Below are 13,846 nucleotides of genomic sequence, written 5' to 3'. Positions count from 1 at the left end.
AGCAGTTGGTGACATCCATGTTATGCTCCTACAAAGAGGAGCAGTGGGGTTTCTGTCTCTCTGAGGCTGATGGTCAAACAAACCACCCATTCATGAGGTTGGAGACTATGACGCTTGTGTTAAAGGGAAACTCCAACACTTTCAAATGTTTCCCCCTATCAGCACAAACCATGTCATCAGTTTACCTGTGGAACACTTTCAGCTCTCCGCTTGCTTCTTGTCCAGCAGTTCAGAGGCTAACTTCTCATAATACAAAACTAAAGGAAAGTCACAGTTCAGCAGACAGTAGTCTGTTGGTTTCAGACGACCTGCTCCGGAACTTGAACCTCACCACAGGTGGCCCACCAATCGATTGAGGTCAGTGAAGGTCACCAAAGGTCAAATGACATCACCTCTCTGCGATCCCTTGGTAGGAGCCAGAGAGGATTCAAGAGCTGAGGAAGGAAGGAAGGAAGGAAGGAAGCGGAGGAGATCACCTCAGTAGGAAGGCTCGATGTAAAACCCACGGCAGACACCGAGAAAAGGGGAGAAAGGAGGCGTTGATGATTCTACTTCTCTTTCGTTCTCTCAAGTCTGGAAAATCTCCTCCCTCCACCCTTTTCACCTCCGGCCTCCTCTGTCTGGGCGCGGGTTGCGCACGTCGGTGCACGCCCACGGGTATGCGTGTGTGTTTTTTTTTTGGTGTGGCGGGCCGGGCGTGTCAGACCTGGACGCCGCGGCCGTGCATCTGGATGACCTGCGCCCTCAGGGCCTGGATGGAGGTCAGGATGAGTTTCTGGTGCTCCAGGGACGTCACGCCCAGGCTCAGCACATCTCTACGGAAACAAGGAACGTTGGGTTAGGCGGAGGCGTGGTCTCCTGGAAAGGGGTGTATTCTGAATTGTTAGTGTTATGCCGCTTTTCCACCGCCAGTACCAGCTCGACTCGACTCGCCACGCCTTTTTTGCGTTTCCATTGGCAAAAAAAGTACCCGGTACCTAGTACCGGGTACTTTTTTTTAGTACTACCTCTGTCGAGGTTCCAAGCGAGCGGAGTAGGTACTTTTGTGTGACGTAAACAGGCTGCTGGTAACTGATTGGCCAGCGGCTGTAAGTTAAGTTGTGTCCGGCGTGGTTGGAGTCCACGAACCCGCTCCCGAGGGGGACACTGATCAGCGTTTCGCCGTGTGTGTCGCTCCTTTACTGGGGCTAGAGTTAGGCTGCGCGTGGTTGTGTGTGTCCGGCGTGGCTGAAGTCCACGGACCGGCTCCAGAGGATCAGCGTTTCGCTGTTTCGTTTTAGTGTCGTTCCTTTCCCAGGGCTCGAGTTTCGCCTCCATCAACGTTACCGTATGACAACAATAGACGCGCAGTCATTGCGCTTTTTATTTTATTTTATTTCCCATCATAACCTTTCCCGGGAATCAGGAAATAGTCTTGATCAGATTCAGATTTCCCGGGAATCGCGTCTCCCGTGATTAAAACCTAATGACGACCCGCCCATGTTGGAGAGGTTCTTTTCTACGACCCGCCCACATTGAAGAGGTACTTTTTTAGACGGAAACGCGACCAAACCGAGTCGAGTCGAGGCGAGTTGAGTCGAGTCGAGCTGATACTGTCGGTGGAAAAGCGGCATTTGTTTCCTGTTACCTCTTATAAATTAACGTGTTGATTTCAACACATCTGTAGGTGAGTGTGTTTCGCTATCGTCTCCATCAGTTCGGGTTTGTTTATTACGTTTGTTGTTGCGTTCAGTTGTTTTTGTGTCAGTCGCGTCTACGATATCCAAGTCACTGGGTTTTGAACTATGTAACTGTCAGTAATATTTAATTGGACTGGCACCAACACCTCCGCCGTCACGTCAGAATAACATTTACGAGACCCATTCTGTTGTTTTTCATCTGTTTCTACAAAAGCGACAAAGCATCCAGCCTTCTCTAGCGGATATTTTCCGGCGTGTATGAACAATATTTCATTCACTCGGGTGAAAATGTCAACTCAATTATCGCGCGGGAGGGGGAAAAAATAGGGGCTTTTTCAGACTGCCAATAAACCAATCTGTAGTACTGCGTTCTACAGATTGAATCTCGGCGAGGATATATTGTGGCGAGGATAAGTGGATATATAAATCTATAAATATATATATTGATGTTTCAGTATACGTCCTGCGGTATATACAGTCAAGACAATAAGTTCCACTTAAACTAAGGCTCTAAAACAAAACCTCATTTGTGTTATTTTCTCTCTGCCCCTGAATGAATCATTTAGGGATGGGAAAAACTATTCTTAACAAATCACCTTGTGTAGAGAAAATGATATCTGAGAGAGTGAATCAGAGCACATCGATCAGACAGAGCAGGGAATACCAACGGCACTGCTCAGGCTGCTGTTGCTCACCCGCTCTGCACCAAAACGACTGCTTATTTATTCAACCGAGGGAGGGAAAGAGAGGGGGGGGGGGGAGATGCAGAGGGAGAGAGACTGAGAGACAGAGTGAATGAGAGAGAGAGAGAAGGAGTAACAGAGTGAGACTGAAAGAGAGATGCATTGTTAAAGGAGTGTGAGAGTGAAATAGAGGGGGGGGGGGGGAGACTGAAAACGGGAGAGAGTGGAAAGATCGAACAGTCGGAATGAAAAAGCGATGCAGGGTTAAAGGGAGAGAGCGAAATAGAGGGAGAGAGGGAGAGAAGGCGTCAGAGAGGAGGGGATGGTGATAGACAGAGAAACTGATAGTGAAGAGAGAGAGAATCAGTACACTGAAGAGACAACAAAGGGGATCCGCATAGAGGGTGCGAGAAAGAAAAAGATAGAGAGAGAGAGAGAGAGAGATAGAGATACAGCGAGCTAGAGAGACAGAGAGAACAAGCAAGGGAGAGAGAGATACAGCGAGCTAGAGAGACAGAGAGCGAGAGAGCAAGCGAGGGAGCGAGAGAGGGAGAGATAGAGAGAGAGATAGAGATACAGTGAGCTAGAGAGACAGAGCGAGAGAGCAAGCGAGGGAGAGAGAGATAGAGATACAGCGAGCTAGAGAGACAGAGAGAGAGCGCGAGCGAGAGACAGACAGACAGAGCACCTGTGCGAGAGAGCGAGAACTAGCGCGAGAGAGTGAGAGAGAGCGAGAGCCAGAGAGCGTCATGTTAAAAGAGAGGGGTGTCGGCGTCCACTCACTGTACGGTCATGCGGGCGACGGCCTCCAGGTAGCAGTAGCCGGCGGCGGTGAAGTTGTCCTTGTAGCGGCCCATGTCCACCGCCTCCAGCCACTCCCCCACCGAGTTGAATGCCGAGAAGGACGGCAGCGGACGCTCCGCCAGCGCCATGGAGGAGCCCAGGGTCCTGGAGGAGCAGGAGGAGGAGGGGGGGGGGGGAGGAGGAGGTGGTGGAGGAGGAGGAGAGGGAGGAGGAGGGGGAGGAGGAGGTGGAGGAGGAGGGGGGGTTGGAGGAAGAGGGGGAGCATGAGGAGGGAGAGGAGGAGGAGGCGGAGGGGGGGGGGGGGCGGGGGAGGAGGAGGAGGAGGGGGAGGAGGACGGGGGGAGGAGGAGGAGGTGGTGGAGGTGGAGGAGAGGAGGAGGAGGGGGGGAGGAGGAGAGGAGGAGGAGGAGAGGAGGAGGAGAGGAGGAGGAGGGGGAGGAGGTGGAGAGGGAGGAGGAGGAGGAGAAGGGGAGGAGCAGGAGGAGAGGAGGAGGAGGAGAGGGTGGAGGAGGAGATAGAGGTGGAGGAGTTGGTGAATGAGGAGAACAGGTGGAGGAGGAGGTGGAGAAGGAGCAGGAGCAGGAGCAGAAAAAAAGGGCAACATCACAAGTGGTTAGTCTAGTGCTCAGCCTTCAGCTGGGAGCTGGAAGCCAGCCACACTCACAGCTCTACGCTGTCTGGCCCCCACACACACTGCGGTTATCCCCAGTGGTAATAAGTCCCATTCAGACCCTAATGGGATGAAATGGGCTTTAACCGAAGTCCATACTCTTTATTAGTGAATCAGAAATAGCAATGTCATAACTTTTGTACATTGCTGCTCCAGATAGATTTTAGGGTTTGGCAAGCTTTGCGTTTCCAACCAGGTAGCGCTCTGTCTGACAACTGCTTACTGCAGTACATCAAATATTAATGTGATTAAGGGTGCCGATACGTTAAAGCACTATAGAAGCCCAAACATTTAAGGGCCAGTTTAAACCTTAGCAAGCATTTTTCAAGACAGACATCAGCACTGTAGCAGCAGAGCAAAGTCCTAGCCTTACCCCCCTCTATGTTAGCTTTGCCCATCCTGGCTTGAGGTTAGCCTAGTCCAAACTAGCTCTAGGTTAGCCTAGTCTTACCTGATTCTAGGTAAGCCTAACCTGCCCTAACCTGGTTCTGGGTTAGCCTTATTGATCTAGGTTAGCCTAGCCTGCTTAACCTGGCCTTAGGTTAGGCTGGTCTTACCTTGCTCTAGGCTAGCCTAGCCTGCCCTAACCTGATTCAAGGTTAGCCTATTCCAACCTAGCTATAGGTTAGCTTAGCCTGCCCTAACCTGATCTAGGTTAGCCTAGTCCAAACTAGCTCTAGGTTAGCCTAACCTGGTTCTTGGTTAGCCGGGTGACTCTAAGTTAGCCTAGCCTAACTAACCTGGCTCTAGGTTAGCCTAGCTTAGCCTAACTTGGCTATACGATAGTCAGCCATTAAAGGGCGAACCTGGTGCCAGGTTAGCCTAGCTCTAGGTAAGCCTGGCCTAGCCTAACTTGGCTACAAGATAAATCAAAGCTTACATAGAGCCAGCCTAGCTCTAGGTTATCCTAGCCTAGCCGGTCGGCCTTGCTTTCCCCATGGCCCCGCGTGGCTCACCTGCGAGCTAGCGTGGAGGAGCCGATGCCGTCGGGGGAGCGGACGCTCTTGCTGAGGGCGGAGTGGATCTGGCTGAAGCTGGGTCGCTCCGCCCGCTCCTTCTGCCAGCAGTCCAGCATCAGCTGGTGGAGGTGGGGGGGGCAGTTGACCGGCGCGGGCAGTCGGAAGCCGTCCTCGATGGCCTTGATCACCTGGACAGGTGGGGAGAGAGGGGGCGGGGCAACGGCCAGGTCGATAGGGAGGTCAATGTTGAGAACACATCAAGACTTGTTTTAGCCTTTTTAGCCTTGAGTGACTGAGGCTGAGGACAGGGAGGATGAGATGAGGTCAGATGACGGTATTAGCGACTTGTTTTGGACAAACATCGATTTAAATGGTAAATTGGTAAATGGACTGCATTTATGTACAGCGCTTTTATAACCAGTGTCCACTGAAAGTGGACACTGGTTATAAACATTCACTCATTCATGCACACATTCACATACAGACGGAGGTGTTGAACATGCAGAGTGAGCCAGCTCGTCAGGAGCAATCAGGGTGAGGTGTCTTGCTGAGGGACACCTCGACACTGTTATGTTAGGAGGAGCTGGGGATAGAACTAGCAACCTTCTGGTTACCAGCCGACCCGCTCTACCTCCTCAGCCACATGGCGCCCTATTTAGGGGGTATATTTGAGACAGCATGAAGGAAGACTGCGACGAATAAGACGATGGGATGGAGGAAGATAGCGTTACAATTGTGGTTTTAAAATAATCGGATATGAGGCAAATGGGTTCGTGCTCGGTCAGTTCTACTTATCTTCTCACGTGTGTAAATAATAAGAACTCGCTTGCCGGGGCGAAGGGACGAGGTGTGACGTAACGGCTCTATTTCTATTCCAGTCACAGATCTTTGTTTTTAAAAAGCAACAAACATACCGGCTCAAAGTTCACGGTGAGAGAAACCTTTTTATTTCCTCTCCTGGGATTAATGGATATTATATTGCGGAATATATCCACGGTGAAGGTTCAGTTGGGGGGGGGGGGGGGGGGGGAGGAACGCATTGCGTTTCACTTAAAGAGATTTGAATCTGCTGCACTTGTTTTTATTTCATTTTGGGGTGAAGCGGTTTGCTCCTGTTTTTAAGCCTCGTCTCCTGGATGGAGTCGTGGAGCGGCGGTTCAATTCACGACCGCGATTATGGATGGAATTAAACGAACAAAGGGAGAAAAAATAAATTGTGTTCTGTATTGTGTTTCAATCACGAATTGGATCAGAGGGAATAAAATGAAGCATTAATCACAGGGCGTGCGGTGGGGTTTTCGGTTGGCCCAGGTCCTTCTCTTACCACTGAGCGTAACAACAGAAATTGGTCCTGACAGCGCCTTCAAACCACATAGAAACAACAACAGAGCCGCCGACAAAAGCCTCCAGCCCAGCCCTTTTCTTATCCTTTTTACCATTTGAGTTCGTATTGTGCTTGGATTCCAGCCGGCCGTAAAACATCCCACCCGGCTAACAACAATCTCCCCCGGCGCAAAAACGCTCTTCCATCAAGCTAATGTCGGAACCTGAGACCGCTAACAATAACAAAACCTGATATACACGCTCCGGAGATACAGCTAGCCAGAGCGCAAAATGCCACTCCATAAACAGCAATATTCAAACTATAATCACAGAGGAAGGGTAGTGTGTGAAGGTGTGTGTGTGTGTGTGTGTGTGTGTGTGTGTGTAAAAGCGTTGCGTGTTTGTTATGTGCTCACTTTTCCACCGCTAACCCCGATGACCCCGTCTCGTTTCCACCCCAACTGCCCCCTCCCCCTTCACCGTTTTCATCTCCATCAACAGCGTTTATGAAGTGCTTTTTTCCAGCCTTTGACATTTTCCTTTTAATCAGAAGAGCGAGAGAGAAAAGGCCACATGCATGCCGCTCTGGTGGGGCTCGCAAAATGCCAGTTATGATACATCGTTTTTCAAAAAAATATAAAAAACGATTAATATCCGCGGTACTTTAGTATCCCGACCTTTGACCCCCTCTGCTGGAGCGCTTTTGTAATGAGCAACAGCCAAGAGAAACAGAGAGAGGGGGGAGCGCGATTGCCGATTCTGACAGACGTATTACACAGAAACGGAAATGAATAAAGAGGATTGAGGGATTGAGCCAGCAGTGGGACTATACAGGCTTTATATTGTCCACACTTAATTATATTTAATTCTGGGGTGTCTAAACGTCACACTCTGCTACATTACTTGTTGCTGTTATCATTCCGATGGCTGTCATTTGGATAATTATTTTTCTGGCTTTGCGATGATCAAAATCTTAAAAGCCAGGCTTCCAAATTCATTACTTTTTGACGTCGGCCATGTTGACAAAGCCTTATCAAAGAGAAAAGGGAAAAGAGACGATGACCCATAACAAAACTTTTTGACACAATACTGCGTGACGCTCACAGCTTCCACTTCAGAAAACAGTTCAAGCTGCTCTGGATGAAGGCGCTGAATCAAAGGCACGCTTTTATTTTGAAACCCAAAATTTTATTTTGAAGGACACGGTTTGCACAACAGCCGCTGCATTGACCGGTAAATAAATACAAGGCTGCTGTTACAAAGCCAACGGAGGCTTTATCGACCAGACCTTCTTCCACATGAAAAACAGGAAACGATGACACTCCCCTCCCCTCCTCCCACCACCACCACCCAAGGGATTTGAGGGGCAGTTGAGGACGACCAAGACCACTAGAGTAGAAGGGAGTTGGAGTGTAGGGGATTGGGAGTGTGGCTGGGAGACTGTGTCACTACAGAGCCACAGGATTGGTCAAGGAGATGATGGGGACTTAGAGAGGGGTGAACTGGGGCGGCCCCAGAAGTCCTTCTCAGAAGCATTGAGAGTCGCCTGCTACCCCGCTAATGAGATAGAAGATCCAAGGGGAGTCACAGCTGGGAGAGGGAGGTAGGGAGGAAGGGAGAGAGGGAGGGAGGGAGGGAGAGAGAGAGGAAGAAAAAGAGAGAGAGAGAGAGAGATGAAGAAAGAGAGAGGCTGAGAGGAAGAAAGAGAGAGAGAGAGAGAGAGAGAGAGAGAGAGAGAGAGAGAGAGAGGAGAGAGAGAGTAAGAAAAAAAGAGAGAGAGTGAGGCATAGTGGAAGAAAGAGAGGGAGACAGAGATAAAGAAAACAAGCGAGAGATAGGAAGAGCGAGAGAATGGTTGAAAACCGAGGGAAAAAGAATACAGAGAAGCTAAAAAAGTTTGAAGAAAGGGAAGAAAAAACAAGCCATGACAACGAAAGAAAGGAGAAAGTAAGAAAGCCGAAATGGAAATAAATGGGGAGAGAGCAGGTGAAAGTAATGAGAGAGAGAAACGGAACCAGGGAGCGAAATCATGCGGCACATTCAAGGGAATAGGGGGTTGTAATGGAGACTGTGAAAAACATGAACAACAGATACGAGACAAACAACCACCCACACACACACACACACACACACACAAGGTCCTCAGTATGATAGAAATGCATGCGCGCACACACAAACACACACCACAAGGTCCTCACTAGGATAGAAATGCATGCGCACACACACAACCACATGAGTACATAAACACACATACACACACACACACACACACAAAGAAGGATACAACTAAAATAACACACACACACACACACGCCAAAGTCCTTGGCATACAAGGTCCCCACTAGATTGAAATTTAAAAAAGACACGCACACACACACACACACACACACACACACACACACACACACACACACACACACACACACACACACACACACACACACACACACACACACACGAGATCCTTGGCATACAAGTTCCCCACTAGGATTTAAATAAAAACACACAAAACCCCAACACACACACACACACACACACACACACACACACACACACACAGGGCGGGGCAGACTCACGTCCTGGTTGCTCATGTCCCAGTAGGGCCTCTCGCCGTAGGACATGACCTCCCACATGACGATGGCGAAGCTCCAGACGTCTGAGGCCGAGGAGAAGCGGTGGTACTGGATGGCCTCCGGGGCGGTCCACAGGACCACACTCTTACCCCCATGCTGGAGGAGGAGGAGGAGGAGGAGGAGGTGAGGGGGGGAGGAGGGAGGAGGTGGGGGGGGGGAGGAGGGGTGGGGGAGGAGGGGGAGGAGGTGGGGGGAGGAGGGAGGAGGAGGGGGGGGGGGGGAGGAGGTGGGAGGAGGAGGTGGGAGGGTGGAGGAGGAAAGAGGGGGGGGGAGTGGATAGAGGAGGTGGAGACATGAGGAGGGAGGGGGGAGGAGGTGAGGGATGAGGAGGTGAGGTGAGAGGAGGTAGAGGAAGGAGAGGGGAGGGAGAGAGAGAGAGAGCAAGACAAGAGAGTTGACGATGGAGTGGTTGTGATGTATGAATATGAATAAATAATACAGTTAGTGAGTGTCAGCCAAAAGGCTCCAAGTTCAAACCCCAAAGTCCACGATCTACCTGTCGTCATCCTTGGACAACGTGCCGTAATCCACAAGCTGCTAATTAACGACATGGATTCCTTGTAGGGAATCGAACTCATAACCCCTGCAGTGTTAACGCCATGCCGCACCAGCAGAGCTCCACGTTTTAGCTTTGATTATCTCAAATCTCCCCAGCCTGGAGAACGGATCAAAGGGATGTTTGAATAAAATGTAACTGAGCATGCAACGTCTTATTAAAAAGGAGATCAAATAACCATGGGGGGCGGAAATCGAGATGTTAAATAACATGGTTTTTTTTTTTTTAATGAAAGCTAAACTCTGTTATCGCAAAAAGGGGGACGCTACGAATAAACAACTAATTAAATGCTGCTTAAACACACTGTGGGAGCGTAACATGAAATGTATGCACTTTATTAGGGTTTTCATCGCTGGATGTATTAAGACAAGCGTCTCGCTGGGGATCTGCGTTTAGAGCTCGATGAAGCAAGAGACAAAATAATTAAAAAGAATTATGAATGAATTAAAACAAGTGGTAAATACGATCACGATAATACAGGCAGTACACACACTCCCATTGATTGGATTGGATTTCGTTATTCTTTTCCAATAATCTTTCATCCCTTTTTTTGTTAGCCTAAAATTTGCTTGCCTACAATAAATTTGTTTTCTTGTTGACCATTATAAAGATAGTTTTCATTTTTATCTTTAGCTTCCATTTAACATTTCAACTTAAACATATGGTGTAGTAACACTGGAATTCCCCCTTTCCACAACAAATGGTCATCCTATCTCGTCGTTCTCTCACCAGAGTGGTGTAGATGGCATCTATCTTGTCATCCTGAAGAGGCCTGAAGCCCGAGACCTTGCAGCCTAGGTTGGAGTTGACTAGCACCTGGGGAGTAGAAGGTGTACAATAGTTTGGATAGCATAACATTATCATTAGCATAGCATTCAAGCATTAGCATAAGCGGTGAACACTATATGCATAAAAGCGACAGCGTGCTACGCGACCAATTGACAATCTGCCGTCTTCAAACACAACAAAGAACCATGTTTGTGTTTGGTTGTTGTTATACTCTTTTCCATGTTTTGCACCCATCTGTTCAAACAATGTGATTACAGGTACCTTTCTTTGAACACCGAAAGTGAAATGAACCCACATCAAGCTGTTTGGTTTGATTGGTTAAATTATTCTCTCGCAGTGTGAAGTACACTACAGATTGTAGTGTTCATTCAAAACACTACAATCTAACCACACAAAAGGTAATGTGGAACTAAAGTTCAGACGAAAACTCAAGTGAAGTGAAGGTTATTTTAAGGTCAGAATTATTTCACCTTCTTCTCAACTGCCCTCTCAAAAGGGTGCTAAAGGCTTTACAGGCCTAGGTTAAAGGGGAAATCTGGTGTAAAATGGATCTGGGACATGTTTAGTATGATAACGAGTTTGAATGTTCATTTGGGAGCAAAAACAGCGCCTATAGACACATTCTTAAGTTGGCGGTTTTTAGTCGATTGTACCAAAATGCTATAAACTTGGAATGATGAGGGCATGTCTCATGGTAAAAAATAAATTGCTATTTTAAACCACTTATAAGGCTAGAAGTAGTGCGACACTTCTTTGGTAGTATAATAAGGGTCTTAACATATAAAACGAGGCATTGATAACTTTGTGTTAGGTGTACAGATTGTTTATTAAAAAGGACATTTTATACACACAATACTCGATAATAAGTCGATGCGTAGATTGGCAAACACAGAGCTTGCGTGTACAGCCTCACATCCGTCAACAACACGCAAGCTCTGTGTTCGCCAATCTACGTATCGAGTCTTAAAGACAAGATGGCGTCAACGGGTGAACTACTGATGGTATTGTGTGTATAAAATGTCCTTTTTAATAAACAATCTGTACACTTACAAAGTTATCAATGCCTCGTTTTATATGTTAAGACCCTCATTATACTACCAAAGAAGTGTCGGGCTACTTCTAGCCTTGTAAGTGGTTTAAAATAGCAATTTATTTTTTTCCATGAGACATGCCCTCATCATTCCAAGTTTATAGCGTTGTGGTAGAATCGGCTAAAAACAGCCAACTTAATAATGCGTCTATATGCGCTATTTTGCTGCCAAACGAACATTCAACTCGTTATCATACTAAACATATCCCAGATCCATTTTACACCGGATTTCCCCTTTACAGGACAAACCAAAAGGAATACATTGCTATATTTAGAAGGAAAACATACAAATACTCCATATAGTGAGAACAAAAGAGAACACATGGACAGCATAACCAGAGTCAGTTCTCAGGGTCCAAGAGATTAATGTAGCCACAAATACAAGCTCCCCCAACTCCCCTACCTTGGACTCTCTCTCTCCCCCTCTCCCTCTTTCCCTCCCCTTCCCCCTCCCCCTCTCCCTCTCCCTCTCTCGCCCACCTTGTGTGCGGCCAGCCGTCTGTGGATGAAGCCCATGTCGGTGAGGTACTTCATCCCGGAGGCAACCCCGGACAGAAGGTCCATCAGCTGCATCACCGTCAGTTGGCCCTCGTGTTTCTGAGGTCACCAAGGGGGGAGACGAGGGAGGAGAGGAGAAAATAGGAGATGAGGAGAGGAGACAAGAGGAGAGGATAGGAGACGCCACGTGTGGGGAGGGGAGGAGAGACGAGAGAGAAGTGAGGTGAGGACAAAAGAGGAGAGAACAGGAGAGGAGAAAAGGAAAAATTAGATGGAGCAAAACATGAGCAGAAGAGACAAGCAGTACAAATAAGCAGAAGGCAAAACACAACATAGCCGCCGTGATTCACTCCAGAGTCCAATCTGTGCTGAAACAAACCCGCCATTCATTCATATCACTCCACAAGGCTGAGGGGACATGTCAGAGCTTTTGGCCGCGATTACAATCTACACACTCCACTGACAAAGTCCTGTGGAGAGAACCCATTTGCTACGTTAATAATGCGCACTACGTTCATTATTGCCCACACTTAGTCTGCCCGCATGTAGGGCACGACTCAAGCGCTAATGTGTCTTGGGCGACAGCGCTGGTTCATTCACACTAGTTCTGATTACAAGCACTGATTTCACTTCAGTTTGCACACACACACACACACACACACACACACACACACACACACATGCATAGGCACACACAAACGCACACACACCAAAGGGTGAACAATAGACAGAACAGAGCTCACCCTGAGGAAGGAATCCAAGGCTCCGTTGCCCATACTCTCTACCACAATCATCATAGTGTTACCTGGAGAGAGAGAGAGAGGGAGAAAGAGGAGGAGGAGGAGGAGAGAGAGAGGTATAAAGAAAGAGAGAGAGGGAGGGAGAGAGAGATAGAAAGAGAGGAAAAAAGAGAGAGAGAGAAGGAGGGAGAGAGAGGTATAAAGAAAGAGAGAGAGAGGGAGGCAGTGAGAGAAGAAGAGGGAGACAGAGAGAGAGGGAGACAGAAATAATTTAAATATATACATATGAATATACGATACATGAATAATGAAAGGAAGAAATCGATAGAAGTTGGTGTGTGTGTGTGTGTGTGTGTGTGTGTGTGTGTGCGCACGCTATGCGGTACCATTCTTCACTCAGTGAGCTGTGGAGGATGTGGGGAACCTTTCCACTGCTCTGCCTGTCTCTGTTTAATGACCCTCTAAACACACATACACACAATCTATCTCTCCTCTCACACACACACAACATGTAATCACACAAACACACACACAAACATATTGCATTCAATGGGTTTACAGACACACACAAACACACAGGAGCACACACACATGTATTCAAGCACACAAACACACCCATCGTAGTCAATGTTACACACACACTCACACACACTCACACACACACACACACACACACACACACACACAGACGCACACTAAGACCACACCCGCCTGCACCCAGATGGCAGGTTGGAAATCAAGCAGTGATTTAACATTAACAGAGGAAGAAGGGGACACTGCAAGAGAAGGAAAGGAGAGGAGGAGGTGGAGGAGGTGGAGGAGTTGGAGGAGGAGAAAATAAGTGGATAGTGAAATAGAGGGGATAGAAACCGAGTAAAAATCCAACGGCTAGCTCTTAAACCATGGATGGACTTTAAATGGCGTGCATCTAAGGAGATGGGCAATCCCGTTGCATTAACTCCCTGATGGTAAAGACCGCTCACAAGGAACAAAATGGCGGGAGGAGCCCAGGAAGCAGTTGAGACAGAAAGTGTAGCATAGATGCAAAAAACTCTGAGGTCTGGGAGGAACAGAGCACGTGATGCAATCAGGGCAGGAACCAGAGAAAGGTCAGGAGGGCGTGCCAGGCTGAGAGAGAGAGAGAGAGAGAGAGAGAGAGAAAGAGAGAGAGAGAGATAAAGAGTTAGGGCGAGAGAGAGATGTAGAGAGGGAGTGAGAGGGTGAGAGAGAGATAAAGAGGGGATGGAAGAGGCAGAGAAAGCGACAAATAAAAAGGAGAAAGAGGAAGTTAAGTAGAGAGTAGAGAGTGAGCGATAGAGACACGCATTGATGCACAGAAAACAATGCAGTCAAAGTTTCTTATAGTGTATCTATATGGGTGTGTGTGTGTGTGTGTGCGAGCATGCTCCCGGCTGTGTGTGT

General features: G+C 48.1%; 1 protein-coding gene across 1 annotated transcript; it reads right to left on the bottom strand.

Annotated features, from left to right (window-relative positions):
- Positions 1 to 700: 700 nt before the first annotated feature.
- epha10 (EPH receptor A10) lies at positions 701 to 13,043 on the bottom strand (the record flags this gene model as incomplete). Its single annotated transcript, XM_084484853.1, has 8 exons — positions 701 to 815; positions 3,146 to 3,310; positions 4,793 to 4,983; positions 8,695 to 8,847; positions 10,037 to 10,123; positions 11,667 to 11,783; positions 12,428 to 12,489; positions 13,040 to 13,043. The coding sequence occupies 8 exons, from the start codon at positions 13,041 to 13,043 to the stop codon at positions 701 to 703; spliced, it is 894 nt and encodes a 297-aa protein (XP_084340979.1).
- Positions 13,044 to 13,846: the final 803 nt, after the last annotated feature.

Source organism: Micromesistius poutassou, assembly GCF_964030765.1.
Source record: "Micromesistius poutassou genome assembly, chromosome: 20".
Lineage (NCBI taxonomy): Eukaryota > Metazoa > Chordata > Actinopteri > Gadiformes > Gadidae > Micromesistius > Micromesistius poutassou.
Note: the sequence above shows the minus strand (reverse complement) of the source record. Positions and strands in the feature narration are given on the sequence as shown.